The sequence below is a fragment of the Helianthus annuus genome, chromosome 4 (assembly GCF_002127325.2).
Source record: "Helianthus annuus cultivar XRQ/B chromosome 4, HanXRQr2.0-SUNRISE, whole genome shotgun sequence".
NCBI lineage: Eukaryota > Viridiplantae > Streptophyta > Magnoliopsida > Asterales > Asteraceae > Helianthus > Helianthus annuus.
Genome location: NC_035436.2, coordinates 93,882,340 through 93,899,890, shown reverse-complemented (window position 1 = coordinate 93,899,890; position 17,551 = coordinate 93,882,340). Strand labels below are relative to the sequence as shown.

Genomic DNA, 17,551 nt, shown 5'->3' with positions numbered 1-17,551 from the left:
CCAAGACCCTGGATGGATGCATCACAATATACTACGAAGTCATCTGTGCCCTCTGGCAATGAAAGAATAGGTGCGCTGCAGAGCCTATTCTTTAGATACTGAAAAGCGGTCTCTTGCGTATTACCCCATCTGTAAACGACACCTTTCTGTGTTAGCATAGTAAGTGGTTGTGCGATCTTGGAGAAATCTTTAATAAATCGCCTGTAGTAACCCGCCAAACCCAAGAATTGGCGTATTTCTGTCGGTGTACGTGGTGCTGGCCAGTTTCTGATCGAATCAACCTTGGATGGATCGACATGAATCCCATCCTTGTTTACTACATGGCCTAAGAAGTGGACTTCACGAAGCCAGAAGTCGCATTTTGAAAACTTTGCGTACAGTTGCTCCTTTCGAAGAAGTTCCAAGATAAGACGTAAGTGCTGCTCGTGCTCCTCCTGACTCTTGGAGTAAATCAGGATGTCGTCGATGAAGACAATGACGAACTTGTCTAGATAGGGTTTACACACCCTGTTCATAAGATCCATGAAGACTGCTGGCGCGTTCGTAAGCCCGAATGGCATGACAAGAAACTCGTAGTGTCCGTAACGAGTTCTGAAAGCGGTTTTGGAGACGTCCTCATCCCGGACTCTCAGCTGATGATACCCTGACCTTAGATCAATCTTGGAATAGTAACACGACCCTTGCAACTGGTCGAATAGGTCATCTATGCGCGGAAGAGGATAACGGTTCTTCACCGTCACCTTATTGAGTTCGCGGTAGTCGATGCACATCCTGAACGTACCGTCTTTCTTCTTCACAAATAACACTGGAGCTCCCCAAGGCGAAGAGCTTGGACGAATAAAGCCCTTTTCCAAGAGCTCTTGCAGCTGCTTCGACAGTTCTTCCAATTCGGTTGGAGCTAAACGATACGGTGCGCGGGCTATTGGTGCTGCTCCAGGAGCTAACTCAATCTGAAACTCGACTTGACGATGAGGAGGTAAACCAGGTAAATCTTCAGGAAACACTTGAGGAAAATCACGCACAACTGGTATATCCTCCAGCTTCCTTTCCTTTGCTGATGCGTCAGTGACAAGTGCCAAAATGGCAGTATGTCCCTTTCGTAAACATTTCTGCGCCTTTAAGAAAGAGATGATGCCAACCACAGCACCACTCTTGTCACCTTGTACTTCGAGAGGTTCCTGACTGGAGCGAGGAATACGAATAACTTTTTCTTTGCATAAGATCTCCGCATGATGTTGGGATAGCCAATCCATACCGATGACGACGTCGAAACAACCCAAAACTATGGGTATGAGATCAATCGAGAAAGTCTGACCCGCTAGAACAATACTACAACCCTTGACTACCTGCGCGGCTTCTACACTTTTACCATTGGCTAGTTCTACGACGTGTTTGGTGTCTAGGGGTGTTGGTGTACGTTTTAATAATTTACTCATTTTCAATGACATATAGCTTGTATCAGCACCCGAATCAAATAAGACAGTAACATAAATATCGTCGAGAAGAAACTTACCCATAACCACATTGGGATCATTCACTGCATCTCCTCGACCCAACACAAAAGCACGACCACGAGCTTCATTGCCGTTGTTGTTGTTGTTTCCCCCGTTGTTGTTGTTACCATTACCCTGATTGTTGTTATTTCCGTTGCCCTGGTTGTTGTTGTTGTTGTTGCGATTCTGGTTCAACTGAGGGCAATCGCGTTTGTAATGACCTTCAGCCCCACACTGGAAACATCCCCGATTTCCACGCTGTGGCTGCTGCTGCTGATTCTGTGGAGCTGGCGGTGGGAGTTGCTGGTTCTGGTTTACTGGTCGCGCGCTTCTACAATCTTTGGCCTCATGGCCCATCTTGTGGCATCTTTGACAGCGATCTTTCCGACACCTTCCACTGTGGTGTTTGTTGCACTTGTTGCACCACGGATGATTTCCCTGATAACCTCGTTGTCCCTGACTTCCCGATGATTGCTGACTCGGACTCTGGTAATCGTTGGTGCGACGTTGCTGAGTTTGGGACTGAACAGACACCGATCCCCTGCTGGAATCCCCATCCCATTTTCTCTTGTTGTCGCTGGGTGTAGCAGAAGTAGCAGCTGTAGTGGCAGCAGTAGCACTGATACGCTTTGGCAGTTTGTTCTGATCCACTGCCTGATCGGTGATGCGATGAGCGAGACGCTGGATTTCCTGGATGTTGTTGAGGTTAGCCGAGGTAACGTGGCTCTGTATTTCTGGTGCCAAACCTTTGAGGTACAACTCAATACGCTTGTATGGAGGGTCCACCATAGTTGGACATAACACAGCCAACTCATTTGATCTCTTGGTGTAAGCTTCGATTTCCGAACCAACCATTTTCAAGTTATACAACTCGTCCTCCAACTTGTGAATGTCTTCTCTAGTGCAGTATTCCCTCTTGATCAGTTCTTTGAATTCATTCCAGGGTGTGGCGTTAGCAGCTGCCAACCCTAAGATCTGCACTTGTGCGTTCCACCAAGTGAGCGCAATCCCTTCAAGTGTGCCAGTGGCGAACTTCACCCTGCGAGCCTCAGGGCATTCACACATTTCGAAAACCGACTCGAGCTTTTCAAACCAGTGGAGGAGTCCAACTGCTCCCTCCGTGCCACTGAACGAACTAGGACGACATTCCATGAAATTCTTGAAGGTGCACCCAGGCTGTTGCTGAGCGGGTTGACCTATTGTGTACGAATAGGGCAAAGTTAAGTACGAGAATTAATGTAGGATCTAAAGATCCTAGTGTCTATACTGCAGGGTATACTACCTGCTTGGGCGGCTGCAACTGCCGCAGCAACGAGAGCCTCTAGCTGGGCCTGAGTCATGGTAATTCGTGCGGCCATTGATCTTCACATCAAAGGCAACATAAGTGAGAAAGGTTCGCGAATAGTGCGATGACAGAAGAGTGTAAGCACATAAGTATTCTCATGCAATGTCAAGTTGTGAGCAAGGTAATGTAAGCATACTACGAGCAAAGTTCTATGCAAATTCTAGCAATGTAGGCAATAAACATAAACCTTATTACCTAGGAAGTTGAGTCTTGCACGTGGAGCGAAGCGTCGTTGTGGATCGTTGAGAGCACTGTTCTGGTTATAGTCTGGTTTTAATAAAAAACGTTTTTCCATATTAAAACCAAGTTCTCTATAACCAATGGCTCTGATACCAATCTGTCACACCCCCAAAATCCACACGCGGAGTATCACCGCTTGGGAGCGTGACTGACCAGGATCAAGCCACCAATCATATTGAACATGCAATTAATACCAAGTAAAATAAAAGTAAACCATCCATTCAACACGAAAGGTGTTCAAACAAAACCATAGTTTCAAAATGTAGCGGAAGCATAGTAAATAATCCAGTAGTAGTTAACAATTTTTAAGTGTCATAATAGTTCAACAGAAAAGCCACGATCCTTGTCCACAACGACCCGCTTCTCCAGTGCAAGCTCCAAGTACCTAACGATCTGCAAGGCATGTAACAGAATGATCAACAAACTAGTTGAGCGAGTTCACAGTTAATAGTTTAGTTTGGGTAATAATGCGTTCGTTCAATTAAGTCTCATATCGTATCAGTTCCATCGCGGCCTCACAGGCATGTGTGCGAAGATTAGGTTCATTAGTTCGCGACCGTAGTCTTTACCGACCAGGGTGTGTGCGAAGGCAATTTATCAGTTCGTTCGCGACCATAGTCTTTACCGACCAGGGTGTGTGCGAAGGCAGTTGAGTAGTTCGTTCGCGACCATAGTCTTTACCAACCAGGGTGTGTGCGAAGGCAGTTCGACAAGTATCACTTAAGCATGCACAAATAATCATCCAACCCTTTCCCACCCTGGGAACCCATGCCTTGGCTGTGTGAACTCACCTTGGTTTGCTCGGTATGCTAGGTTATGCACTCACAAGTAATTAATCACGTCCTATTGTATGCACGTATAACAAATCAGTTCATGTTCGCAATGATACGCATGCAATTTAATGTTCACATAACAGTCAGTTTGCATATCGGCACAACACGTATTGTTTCACATCAAATCATCAGCTAGTGTACACGAATACCAATGTTAACATTCATCACTAAGCATGGCATGTCAAATGAATCAAGCATACATTCCAACATTCAAAGTATGTTCATAATTATATATCTTTCGATCCACCCTTATCTTTCGGTACATTAGTGATCTTTCGATACACAGTTATCACAGTTATCCTTCGGACCGAATGTTATGTTTCGAACCAAAGTCATCTTTCGACCAACTGTCATCTTTCGGTCAACCTAATTATGTTTCGGTCAATGCTATCCTTCGGTCAATGCTACTATGGTTCGGTCAAAGCTATCCTTCGGTCAACACTACTATGGTTCGACTAACAAGCATCTTTCGACAACAACTATGTTTCGAGTAGCAAGTATCTTTCGATACATATCAGTTACGTTTGATCACAATCAGTTACGGATATCACGCAGTCAATTATAGAAACAGAAACCCTAATCATCTACAGCCGTCATCATCATTAACAATCATCATCGATCATGCATGTCCAAACAAATCACAACAGGTACCAAAACTTAACAGTACATCTACATAACGAGTATCATACGAGCACGATTCCTCACTACAATCGATCTATAATATTGATTAATAATCCGAACAGAATACCAAAAACCCTAATCGATAGCAGGTTTTGATCTTTGTGTTTAAACTAACCAACCCGTGTTCACTTGTTTCGTTTTCGTTTACCATAATCAACATCATCAATAAGCAAGGATTCAAACATGAAGTCAGGCATTATGTATATATATTAATGAATCATGTATTCGATTAATAGTTAGCAAGGATAACAATTAAATAATCATGCAATGCTTGGATACTAACCGAGGTGAATCGAAAACTAAAGCAAGCTTCGAGAGTTCCAAATTGCCGTCACTCACAGAAAGGCTCTAGGGTTGAAAGTGACTGCCGACTACATGCATTCACGTATTTAAACGTATCACAGAAATGGGCCAAGCCCATTAGAAAGGCTGGGCCGAAAGATGTCGAAGGATAGGGTCCTTGGTCGAAGGATATGTTTCGAGACCCTTCGGACCGAAAGCTGATCCTTCGAATCGAAGGATATGTTTCGAGATCCTTCGAACTGTAGGTCATGTTTCGTGATCTAGATTAAGTGTTTTAATAATAATTCTAACATTATTTTCTACCACAGCAAGTAATCACATATAGGCAAAAATGACAATACGCTTCATTAAAACACAACTCGTACAATTTCAAGTCCACAATCCAAACAACTAAACAGTCAAAGTCAACGCGCATTTAATGCGAAAGTGAAAGTCAGAAACTCGAGTTGTCACACCACAACTATTTGATCCTTAAGAACATCATCCGCACTAAATTCAATCAATGCTCTAGCAAAACTGCTCCTACCCCAGCTATCCGCACACATATCCGATGTATAGCTATCCAATCTTTTTGGAATACCAATATTTGACGCCAACAGACTCAAACCATCATCCGTATAAATGGAAATAGGAACATTATGAAGCTTAACCCAAATAGGAACCAACTTTATTCCCTCCTTTTTCAGGCTGACCGAAGGCGACCAGATATTGAGAAATAAAGGGACTTTACGTATTAGCCAAGGCCCACCCTCCAAAACTTTATTCATTCCCTCCTTTGAATCAAATTTGAAAAAGAAAAAGCCTTCAGCATTCATCATAATCTTAGCAAATCCAAATCTCGACCAAACATTTTTAACATAATACTCAACAACCGGAAACAGCAATCTATTCCCCAGAAAATAGCCAAATAAAACATTATCGAACCTGTCTTGAACCGTTTTAACTACCTCCCTCGGAATCACGATATCAGCTTCCTGATGAGTCTCCATCGGGTCCAACTTCCTGAAATTAACTTCACGCTTAGGCTTAGAATTCGTCATCACCTTTTGAGCATAAGACACCTGGTCTTCCTGTTGTTTATCCGCATAGACATTCTCCACCGTGACAGTAATTTTCTCCAACTCATCAATAACATTGACCAGCCGAGGCTCCTTTTGATTATTCAACACAACTCCACGTCTCAGTGCCAAAGGTTTGCCATCAATATTCAGAGTTCTCTTTCCAAAACCCTTAATAACCATTGGAGGTTTTCCATACAATTCTTGTATGATAGCCGGTTCATCATTCATGGTTGGGTGTTTTCCAAACAGTTCAACGATATTGGGAGGTTTAGAAGCCATGGTTGACTCAACTCCCTAACATGCAGACGTAAACCAAAGGCAAGGTTCAAAACAAAAACAACCGAGTAGTCAGGAACAGCAGCAAACCCTAACCAGTTTAATGCAACAAACACTCCGGAATAGTGACATAGGCTTAACATACCTTAAATAACCTTTACATAACTTAGAAATAAGTTTTGGATGGTTTGTTATGCCGAAATCAAGTTTATTCGCTTACAGGGACTAAATTTGACAAACGAACAATCCGGAACTTGATCATAAGTTAAACACACCCTAAATATCCTTTACATATCTTAGAAATAGGCTTTGAGGGATTCGGTGTGTTAAAATAAACTTTATGCTCATTCAGCGACTAAAAGCGTCAAAAAGTGCATAAGTTTGCATTTTCGCGCATATCTTACGTTCTGAATACATCCGGACATCCAAAAGTTTATGTAAGCATTAAAATATTTTATTTTAGTGTTTGGCATGATAAAAATCCATTCGTCGCGCAATTTGGATCGTTTTTGCGTCCGTTACGACTTTTTTTTTTTGGGTAAAGGGTTACCCCGGTGAATTTTTATAAAGAATCAAAGAACAGGGTGTGACAAGAGTTTGACACACACTACTAGGCTCGACATGCCAAGCCTAGGCAACACAAAACAAACAACTCACAAACGGCCCAAACAAAACTAAACAACCCGAAAAAACAAAACTAACTAACTGCTAAACTAGCAAACTAGACTCGCAATTAGCCCGGTTCGTCTTCTTTTACTCCCCATGTTTCCAACAGCTTCCTATAATTCACGTCTCTTCCGATCATGAACCCCATCATACGAAGCCGTACCATATCCAAAATAATCTGTGCCACCATCTCTTCCTTCCTGTAAGTGTTGGAAAACAGCCGGTTATTCCGTTCTTGCCATATAAAATAAGTAGAGGCCGCTACCACAAGCTTGCAAACAATGTGTTCCAGTTTCTTTGAACTCGCATTCAGCTCTATCCACACCATTATTGAGCTCCATGAATCGTTTACATTTACCATATCAACTTTTCCTTTGACAATGCTCCAAATCTTGGCCGCATAAGTGCATTGAAAGAATAAATGGTCTCTTGAGTCTCGCCCATAGTTACAAAGTGGACAGCACATAAGACGTAAATTCGTTTCACTCCCCGCTTCCCAGACTGCCAATCTGTCTTGAGTCTTCAGCTTATTCTTTAGAACTAACCAAAGATAAAAAGAGTGTCTTGGAATGCATTGGCCATACCACACCATATTCACCCAAGCCACCTTGTTATCCCTTACCCGAAGATTATTCCAAGCTTCCCAAGAGCTAAACTGCACAATTTTCCCTTCCACAGATCTCCATCCCAGTCTGTCAACCGAATCAGGAACTAGAGCAGGAGCCATGACATCTATGAGTACTGGGAATAAATCATACCATGCCTGAGGCCACCTCCAGTTGCCATCAGCGTCTACAAGCTCCGCAACCGTAGTTTGCAAATTAAAACCCGCTTTGGCAGTTCTCCTTGGCGTAATAAAGTTTCGAATTGGACTGCATAAGCACCAATTATCATTCCACGCATTAGTCTGGGAACCACTCCCAATTAACTTCCAAACATAATGTCTGACCAACGGATGAATAGATAAAATCTTTCGCCAACTCCAAGTCAAAGCACCACGGCTTTGAATCTCCCAAAAATTTCTGCCTTTTATCTTGTAAGAATGGATCCATTTGACCCACAGGGATTCCCGGTTGCTAATAATGCTCCAAATATGCGACATCATAAGAGCTTTGTTCACATCTTAAATATTTCGGATTCCAAGACCCCCCTCATCCGTAGGCAGACAAACATCCTTCCACGCGACTTTAGACCGGATACTCCCCGTAGCCCCCCCGTTCCAAAGAAATCTTCGCATTCTCTTTTCCAGATCCTTCACTATACGCATTGGCAAAATGAATACCGAGGCCCAATACGTATACATGGCTGCAAGAACAGAGTTAAGGAGCTGCAATCGACCTGCAAAGGATAACAATTTAGACATCCAATTATCAAGCTTCCTCTCCATACGTTCCACCAGAACCCGACAATCTCTAAAAGACAGCTTAGTAGAGATTAAGGGAACCCCCAGATAGCGAACCGGAAGTTCACCCTCACGAAACGGCAGCAAACTCAAAATCTCATCTTTTACATGGCTTGGAACATTGCAGAAAAAGACCGTACTCTTGGGCAAACTAGGGACCAGGCCCGAAACACTAGTGAACTTCTCCAAAACATTCCGAATAAGCTGAACCGATCCAGTATCACCATTAACAAAAACAAATAAATCATCAGCAAATGATACGTTGATAATCTTTTGTTTATAACAGTGACTATGGAACTTGAACGCAGGATTTAACGCCATCTTTTGTAACATGAGAGATAACACCTCCATAATCAACGTGAATAGGTACGGGGACATTGGATCTCCTTGACAAAGACCCCGTTTCCTTGAAAAGTAACCACGCAACTCGCCATTTACGCTAACCGAGTAGGATACCGTTGTAACACACGCCATAATCCAAGCAACCATTTTTCTGTGAAATCCAAACCGGACTAAAATAGCTTCTAAAAAAGACCAGCTTACAGTATCATAAGCTTTCTGGATGTCAATCTTCAAGGCACACCTCGGAGGACCACGATCCACATGATAATTATGCATAAGCTCCTGCGTAATAAGAATATTATCAGATATCTTTCTACCGGGAATAAACGCCGACTGGTTGATGTTCACTAGAGTCCCCAAACATCCCTTCACATGATTGGTGATTATTTTGCTGATACACTTATATATCACATTACAACATGATATTGGCCTGTAATCAAGAAATGAATTTGGCGTATCAATCTTTGGCACCAATGCTAAAAACGTATGGTTAATTTGCTTAAGTATTTTCCCATTATTAAAAAAATCACACACCGCCTTAGTAACTTTACCGCCCACAACATCCCAGGCATTTTTAAAAAACGCTGAAGTGTATCCGTCCGGACCTGGAGCCTTATTCTCCCCTATACTGAACATAGCCTGTTTAACTTCATCATCGGTAACCTGTCTCACCATATTCTCCGCCACATTCTGCTGCAAAACATTAACAAACAAATCTGCCTCATCCAACCTAGTCACTTGATCTTCAGTACCCATGAAACCTGAATAATGGTTCAACAAAGCAGCCGCAACATCAACTCCCTCATACTGGTTCCCATTCGTATCCTTAATGCAATTGATTTTACTTCTAGCATTCCTACTCTTCACACAATTATGAAAGTAGGAAGTATTTGAATCACCCGCACATAACCATTGCACTTTAGATTTTTGTTTCAAGAAGCACTCCTCATCATAAACCGCTGACTTGAAATCTCGCAAACAGATAGTCTCAGATAACCGAATAGCAGCATCAAAAGGATGAGCTTCCACCTGTTTTTGAATCTGGTCCAGCTCATTCCGTAACTCTGTAACTCTTTTATGGAGATTACCTTGCTTACGCAATATCCTCCGAAAATGCGATTTCAGGCCCTTCATTTTCTTAACCACAGAAAACATGGTTTTAGTCCATTCGGACATAACAGCTTGGCGGAACTCTGGCTTTGTGACAATAAAATTAGGGAATTTAAATGGTTTAGGCCGGTCCGTAGACATGGAAAATAACTTCAAGATAGCAGGAGCATGATCAGAAACACAGAAAGGCTGAAACATAGCATAAGCATCCGAGAAAACATCAATAAGTTTGATGTTACCCATAATACGGTCGATCTTCTTTAGCATTCCTACCCCATCCCTTGGTTTTTGATTCCAAGTATAATGCAACCCATGACTCTTAACATCGATCAATTCTGCCTCTTGAATACACTCATAAAATTCTCGCATAGCTATTGTGTGGGATGATGACCCCATCATAAAATCCTTCATATTCAAAGCGGCATTGAAATCACCCATTACAACCCAAGGGGTATCATGAGTGAGGCCTTTAAAGTTACACAAATCAGCCCACAAGCTTCTCCTATCCTGATACTTGTTTTCCGTATACACAAAAGAACAAAATATCTTCTTTTTGACTGATTTTAACAATACCTGAGCATGAATAACCTAGTCTGATTGGGATATAACCAAAAGATCAATATCATCTGCATTCCACCCCAATATCACCCTCGTACCTCTCTGACACATACCTCCGTTCGATGTCCACTTCCAACTCCGAAAAACCTTCTCACATATCTTATTCAGCTTATTAACATCCACATGAGACTCTAAAATGGCACAAACACTTAAATGATTCTCCGCAATAAAATGACGAACCTCACTTTGTTTCAGGGGTTGGTTCAAATCCCTTATGTTCCAAGCTGCTAAGCTACCCATTAAAACCATTGTCACCGGGAGTGCTTGCCCCCTCAGAAGATTTAGTATTCATGTTACCGCTCATAAAATCAGCCATCTCTGTCGGGTTCAACTCATTAACTTCATCAGGTTGTTGTATACGAGTACCATGATTTTCATCAATCATCGACTTGGCACTAGTCGGATCCCTTTTCTCATCATTCTTATTATTATCAAGCACCGCAAAGGAGTTTGACAACCGCACATCCGAATTATCCCCCTTCGTCCCAGACGTACTTGCATGATTTTTATTAGTCTTAGGTTTATACACAACCTTAGGTTTCTGCTTTTTTTTAGGGAACGAGTACCTCGCCATCCTCCTGTTATCAGTAACAAAACCCTCCTCATCAACAGTAACTGTCACACACTGGCTTTGCGGAAGCGTGGTTATTTTGGTGTGACTTCTTAATACCATAGCTTAATCATAACAAAGCTATATGAATTAAAAACATGCAAGATCATCCATTAAGTTTTGAAAACCAAATACAATACCATTGTTTTAACAGGAATACGCCCTAACAACCACAACCTTGTTCAACAACATTACAAACATAAATATAGCATAAACACAGTTTAAGGACTGTGACTTGTCCAGGAAAGAGTCACATTCCCTAAACCCTGGGTGACCTCGGAAACTAGTGCAGCGGGAAAACGTGCCATACCGTGCTAGATCTTTTAATTCCCTGAAATACATGTAAGTTGAAAAATCAACAATAATGTTGAGCGAGTTCATGTGTTTAGTATGTGCGCGCGAATAAACCTTTATAATCATTGTAAGTGTGAATATTTTGTAAACTCTGGTATGAAAGCAAATAAGGAAACATATCAGTTAATGTGTATCCACATGGTCCAACCTGCGGGTGCATGGGAAGGGATAGGACAAGGTCACCACATGGTCCAATCTGCGGGCGCATGGGTGGTGTTACGACAAGGTCACCATATGGTCCAACCTGCGGGCGCATGGGTGGTGTTAAGACAAGGTCACCACATGGTCCAACCTTAGGGCGCATGGGTGAGGTTTGTTATGCTCAAATAGGCCTATCACTTGTATCCCTCGATCGTACTACGAGGACTAATGTTCTTAAGGTTTCACCTACCCAAATCACATAACCTAACAGTTCCTTCCTTAGCTGACTATACCATGTAAGAAATATTCGTAATCATAGTAACATGTATTTCACCCACGCAGTTTAGAAAACTGAAAACAGTTATGAGAAAAGGGGGACATGAACTCACAGTGGTGCGTCTCTACCAAGTGTATCTCCTGCTCAAGCAGCCGTGCCTTAGCTTAAGGTTTAAGTTTTTGGGAAATAGTTAGACAACTATTTCGTGTCTATTTTTTTGTAAATACTTGGTAATTATTTTCCTTCCCAAGGATGGGGGATTTAATACATGCGTGTTCGTAAAATTTGAAATACATTATTAAGTCTCACTTAATATATTTTATTTCTTACTCCAAAATATAAATATTCTTCCCAAAAATATTATATTTTATTCCATTTAATTTTACCCAAAATAATACTTCTAACGAAATACACACTTATGCGTATTTTCTGAAAATACGTAAGTTACGGATATAGATCGGGTGGTAATAATAATACCGTTGTAACTTAAATATTTATTGTGAAGGCGTTCGTATTATTTTGGAGCCGTTAATATTTAGTAATATTATTTTTACCCTAAAAATAATATTTACGTAGTTCACAAAATAATCACAAAATTTTACACAAGTGTTGTTATGCAAATATATATTCTAAATATATATTTTAGCAAGTTTTATTTAGTGAAAATCCCACCTCCGACACTTGCTTAATTTGTAATAAAAATCGTGACGAAATTTATTTGGAAAAATAAGTTAAAATATATCCATAACACTTGTGATAAAAATATTTACAAGTGTTAGATCTTTGGAAAAATTTCGTCAGAGTTTCCTCTGTAACTGAAGGTGGCCACGCTTTCAAGCGTATCATTTTCTTTTATAATTCAAATCAACAATGTTCCCAACATTAACAAATGATATATCAACATCAACTAGTCCAAAATAGATATAAATCGCATAACACATGAACTTGTGGTTTGTGTAAGATATGTAGTAACCTTTCCCATATTTTAGTAGATCTTTTATAAATAGACTCGGTTTCTTCGAGAACCTTGTTATTAAAGAAGATACCTTTCTACAACTTCTTGTCCAAAATTTATAAAAATAATTCTTTGTTAAAACTTTTTGTTACACAAGTGTCTACACACTTGTGTGTTCACGAGAATTACTTTTGTTTAGGAAGGATCCGGCTTTAAAATTATGATTTCATTTTACACTTGGTCCTTCGAAAATACCACTTGTAGATCCGTAGATCCACTAGTTTAGAACTCCATTTTGTAAGAAAAATTGTTTTTACACAAGTTCATGGTTATAAGTAGTAGTGGTCTTCATCTAACCACTTTTCACACTATAACATACACTAGGTCATGTTCCATGAACATGACTTAGTCGGGTCAGATGACGATCCGAACTAACACTAGCATAAAACAACACTAAATAATCATAACAAGACAAGTTTTATAATTTTTACACCAATATTCATCTATTACCCACTTGATTATATTATTTTAGTAGACTTTAAATTTTGTTCTCACATGTTCATAAATTTCAACCGTCAAAATTCTTATTAACCACTTTAGAATAGATCAAAAAGGCGTTTAGAGTCACTTACTACTAGCTCGAGGCTAGGGAAGAAACTAGTCGAAAAATAGGTGGTTAAAAGCAACGTAGTGAGGTCCTTAGCAATCCGCAAGCACCGGGCTTCCTCGTATGTGACCCTTCACACTTGAATATACTTGGATTTGCTTGGATGAAATCAAAATGTGGGTGTGCTAGGCTTTGGTTCTCGGCCGAGAGGTTCAAGAGAAAAGAGTTCAAAATTTTTTTTTTTTTTTTTTTTTTGTGAAATGTTGAAGTGGATGAAATGCTTATCCATAATCCTTATTATATACCATCACCCACTAAACCCATTGGATTTTATGTCATGTAGATATTGGACAAGGATTAGTATAATATTAAAAAAAGGTGGGGTGTGTTCCCTTAAGGTAATCCGATCGGTTATGGGGGGGGGGGGGGTTGCACTATAGTTCAATTTCAACTAATAAATTAATCACTAGTTATGTTAATTAGGTACTTGAATTAAGTTATTAATGTGTAGTATTTTATAACGGGTGTTGGGGTGTTCGGGTACCCTAACTAGCTCAGAGAAACAAAACAATGTCAATGACAATATTTTTATGTCCCGGGTTAAGTCCGGTTGTACAGTTGGATATTACTCCATTAAAGCGCTAAATAATTATTTAAAGTGTCGTAAATTTTATCTTTAGTGAGACAATTTATTCCCGACACTATGGAAAGTGTCTAGTAATATTTTTCCAACTTTTTGCACTTTACTAGTTTAGGTAAAAGCTGATTTTTTTTATTTAAAGTGTAGAATTTTGTACTCAAAGTACGTTTTAGGCACATCCGGTCACTGTAACTTATTCCTAGTGACGCAGTTCTACAACCCTTATATCCCTACACTCACCACTAGTGTAGCAAACTATCTCAGGCTCTTACAGGCCTTAGAGGCAGTACCTGCCTGTTGCTGGCTATATCAGCATGTTTGATAGGTTATCCGTTCATGGTGCTACTGTGCTTTCGTGCATCAAGATTGTCACTAGAGTTCAGTATGTAAATAATGTAGTGACAGCAAACAGAGTATGATGCAAGTATGTACAAGTATCAGTATTTCAAGTAGCGCTTTATCCACAAGTTCAAGTAAGCACAGTAATTAAGCAGTAATTAATTATTAATTAAGTCGTACGGATACCTGGTTTAGTGAGGGTTGTCACATTCTCCCCCCGTTAGAAAAATTTCGTCCCGAAATTTTAAGTTCTGCTTCTAGAAGCAGGGTTCTTGGGAAATAAGTGGGGGTATTTCTCTTTCATCCGGTCCTCACGCTCCCAGGTGTATTCAGGACCATGTATGGCATTCCAACGAACCTTGACGAGCTTGACACTGTTCCGCCGGGTCTTGTTTACCTTCCAATCCGTGACCTCAACAGGTTCTTTAACGAAGTGGAGCGTGTCGTCAACTTGAATTTCACCGGTAGGAATGGCAACAGTATCTTGAGTTGGACTCTTCTTCAGATTGGATACATGGAACGTATCGTGAACTCCATTCAGTTCAGCAGGTAGGTCCAACTTGTATGCTACTAACCCGATTCTTTCCAAGATCTTGAACGGTCCAATATACCTCGGATTCAACTTCCCACGCTTCCCAAAGCGTGCCACACCCTTCCAGGGTGATACCTTCAACAACACCATATCACATACTTCAAACTCTAGAGGTTTCCTTTTTAGATCCGCGCAGGATTTTTGTCGGTCACGAGCCGCACTGATGCGATCTCGGATCTGTGCAATCTTATCTGTGGTTTCCTAAACCATGTCAGGACCAACCAACTGTCTATCACCAGCGTCAGACCAACAGAGCGGTGATCTGCATTTGCGCCCATATAAAGCTTCGAAAGGCGCGACACCAATACTGGTGTGGTAGCTGTTGTTGTATGAAAACTCAACCAGAGGCAAATGCTTATCCCAGCTACCGCCCAAATCCATAACACATGCTCTCAGCATGTCCTCTAACGTCTGAATCGTCCGCTCGCTTTGACCGTCGGTCTGCGGGTGAAAAGCGGGGCTCATATTCAACTTTGAGCCAAAGGCTTCTTGGAAGGATTGCCATATCCTTGATACGAATCTCCCGTCTCTATCGGAGATAATCGAGAGAGGTACTCCATGGCGTGTAACAATCTCTCGCATGTATATTTCGGCCAATTTGCTCGTATTATCCTTTTCTCGGATAGGTAAGAAGTGTGCTGACTTCGTTAATCGGTCCACTATCACCCAGATGGTGTCATGGCCTCTTGGCGTTCTTGGCAATTTCGTAATAAAATCCATGGAGATTTGTTCCCATTCCACTTGGGAATCTCTGGTTGTTGCAGAGGTCCTGAAGGCTTCTAGTATTCCGCTTTAACCTTAGCGCAAGTTAAACATTTGCTCACATAAACAGCCACATCGCCTTTCATCCTAGGCCACCAATAATAATCTTTAAGATCATGGTACATCTTATCCGCTCCAGGGTGGATAGAGTACCGTGACTTGTGAGCTTCATCGAAAATAACCTTCCTTAAGCCTCCAAACAAAGGAACCCAAATCGTTTTCTCAAAACACAACGTTCCTTCCTTGTTTGGTATCAATAACTTCTCCATCCCACAGAGATACTCTTCTTCAAGGTTTCTCTCCTTGAGAGCTTCTCTCTGCGCGGCACGAATGCACAGAGGAAAATCGGTTCGTATAACCATTTCCAAAGCCCTAACCCTTATGGGCTTGATTCTCTCTTTTCGACTTAGGGCATCGGCGACCACATTCGCCTTCCCTGGATGATACTTAATCTCGCAGTCGAAATCGTTCAACAGCTCAACCCATCGTCCTTGCCTCATATTCAACTCCTTTTGGTTGAATATGTGCTGGAGGCTCTTGTGATATGTGAAGATTGTGCACTTCGTACCATAAAGGTAGTGTCTCCAGATCTTTAAAGCAAAAACCACTGCGCCGAGTTCCAAATCGTGTGTGGTGTAGTTCTTTTCATGTACCTTCATCTGGCGTGACGCGTAGGCAATAACCTTTTGGCGTTGCATCAACACACAACCCAATCCTTGACGCGATGCGTCGCAGTATACCACAAATTCATCTGTACCCTCTAGTAGGGCTAAGATTCGCGCGTTGCAAAGCTTATCTTTCAATACCTGAAACGCTTCTTCCTGTTTGATTCCCCAATCAAACTTCTTGTCCTTCTGAGTGCGGAGCGTCAATGGTTGAGCGATCTTTGAAAAGTTCTCGATGAATCTTCGGTAATAGCCAGCCAAACCCAAGAATTGCCGAATCTCGGTTGGCGTCTTTGGCGTTTCCCAATCCTTGATCGCCTCGATCTTGGTTGGATCCACGTGGATTCCATCTCCATTTACCACGTGCCCAAGGAATTGCACTTCTCTTAGCCAAAACTCGCACTTAGAGAATTTGGCGTATAGCTGTTCCTTCTTCAACAGCTCCAAAATGGCTCTTAAATGCTGTTCGTGCTCAGCCTTCATCTTTGAGTAGATCAAGATATCATCGATGAACACGATCACGAACTTATCCAAGTACGGCTTACAAACTCGATTCATCAAATCTATGAACACTGCAGGTGCGTTTGTCAAACCAAACGGCATAACCAAAAACTCGTAGTGCCCATAACGAGTTCTGAAGGCTGTCTTTGGAATACTCTCCTCCTGTATCCTTAACTGGTGGTAACCAGATCGCAAATCGATCTTCGAATAGAAGCTTGAACCTTGCAGTTGATCAAACGGATCATCAATTCTTGGCAGAGGGTATCTATTCTTGATCGTCAGCTTGTTCACCTCCCGGTAGATGATGTTTATTTGAAAATCATCATCCTTCTTTTTGACGAGTAGTAATGGGGTTACCCCAAAAGGGAATTTTGTTCTGTTATCTTCCTTCTCTATCCATTGCTAAAGCTTCTCTATCAATCCTTGCATCTCCGAAAATGTAAGTCGCTACGATGCATTGACTACGGGTGCAGTGCCTGGAATTAAATTGACGCGGGATTCGACTAATCGTTGAGGAGACGATTCAGGCAAGTCTTCGAGGAAGACTTCAGGGTATTCTCCAATCACAGGGATATCTTCGGGTTTTGGTTCTTCGGCTTCTTTTTCCACGACATGAGCCAAGAATGCAACACATCCTTTGTGCGAAAATTTTTGTGTCTTCTTTGCCTGATAATCCGTAGGAGCGGATCCTGCTCCATGAATCACAATCATTTCTCCGTTCGTCGTCGGGGTGCGGAT

The 17,551-nt window shown here is 41.4% G+C and overlaps 1 protein-coding gene across 1 annotated transcript; it reads right to left on the bottom strand.

Annotated features, from left to right (window-relative positions):
- Positions 1-6,965: 6,965 nt before the first annotated feature.
- LOC110919055 lies at positions 6,966-8,000 on the bottom strand. Its single transcript, XM_022163332.1, has one exon. The coding sequence runs from the start codon at positions 7,998-8,000 to the stop codon at positions 6,966-6,968; it is 1,035 nt and encodes a 344-aa protein (XP_022019024.1).
- Positions 8,001-17,551: the final 9,551 nt, after the last annotated feature.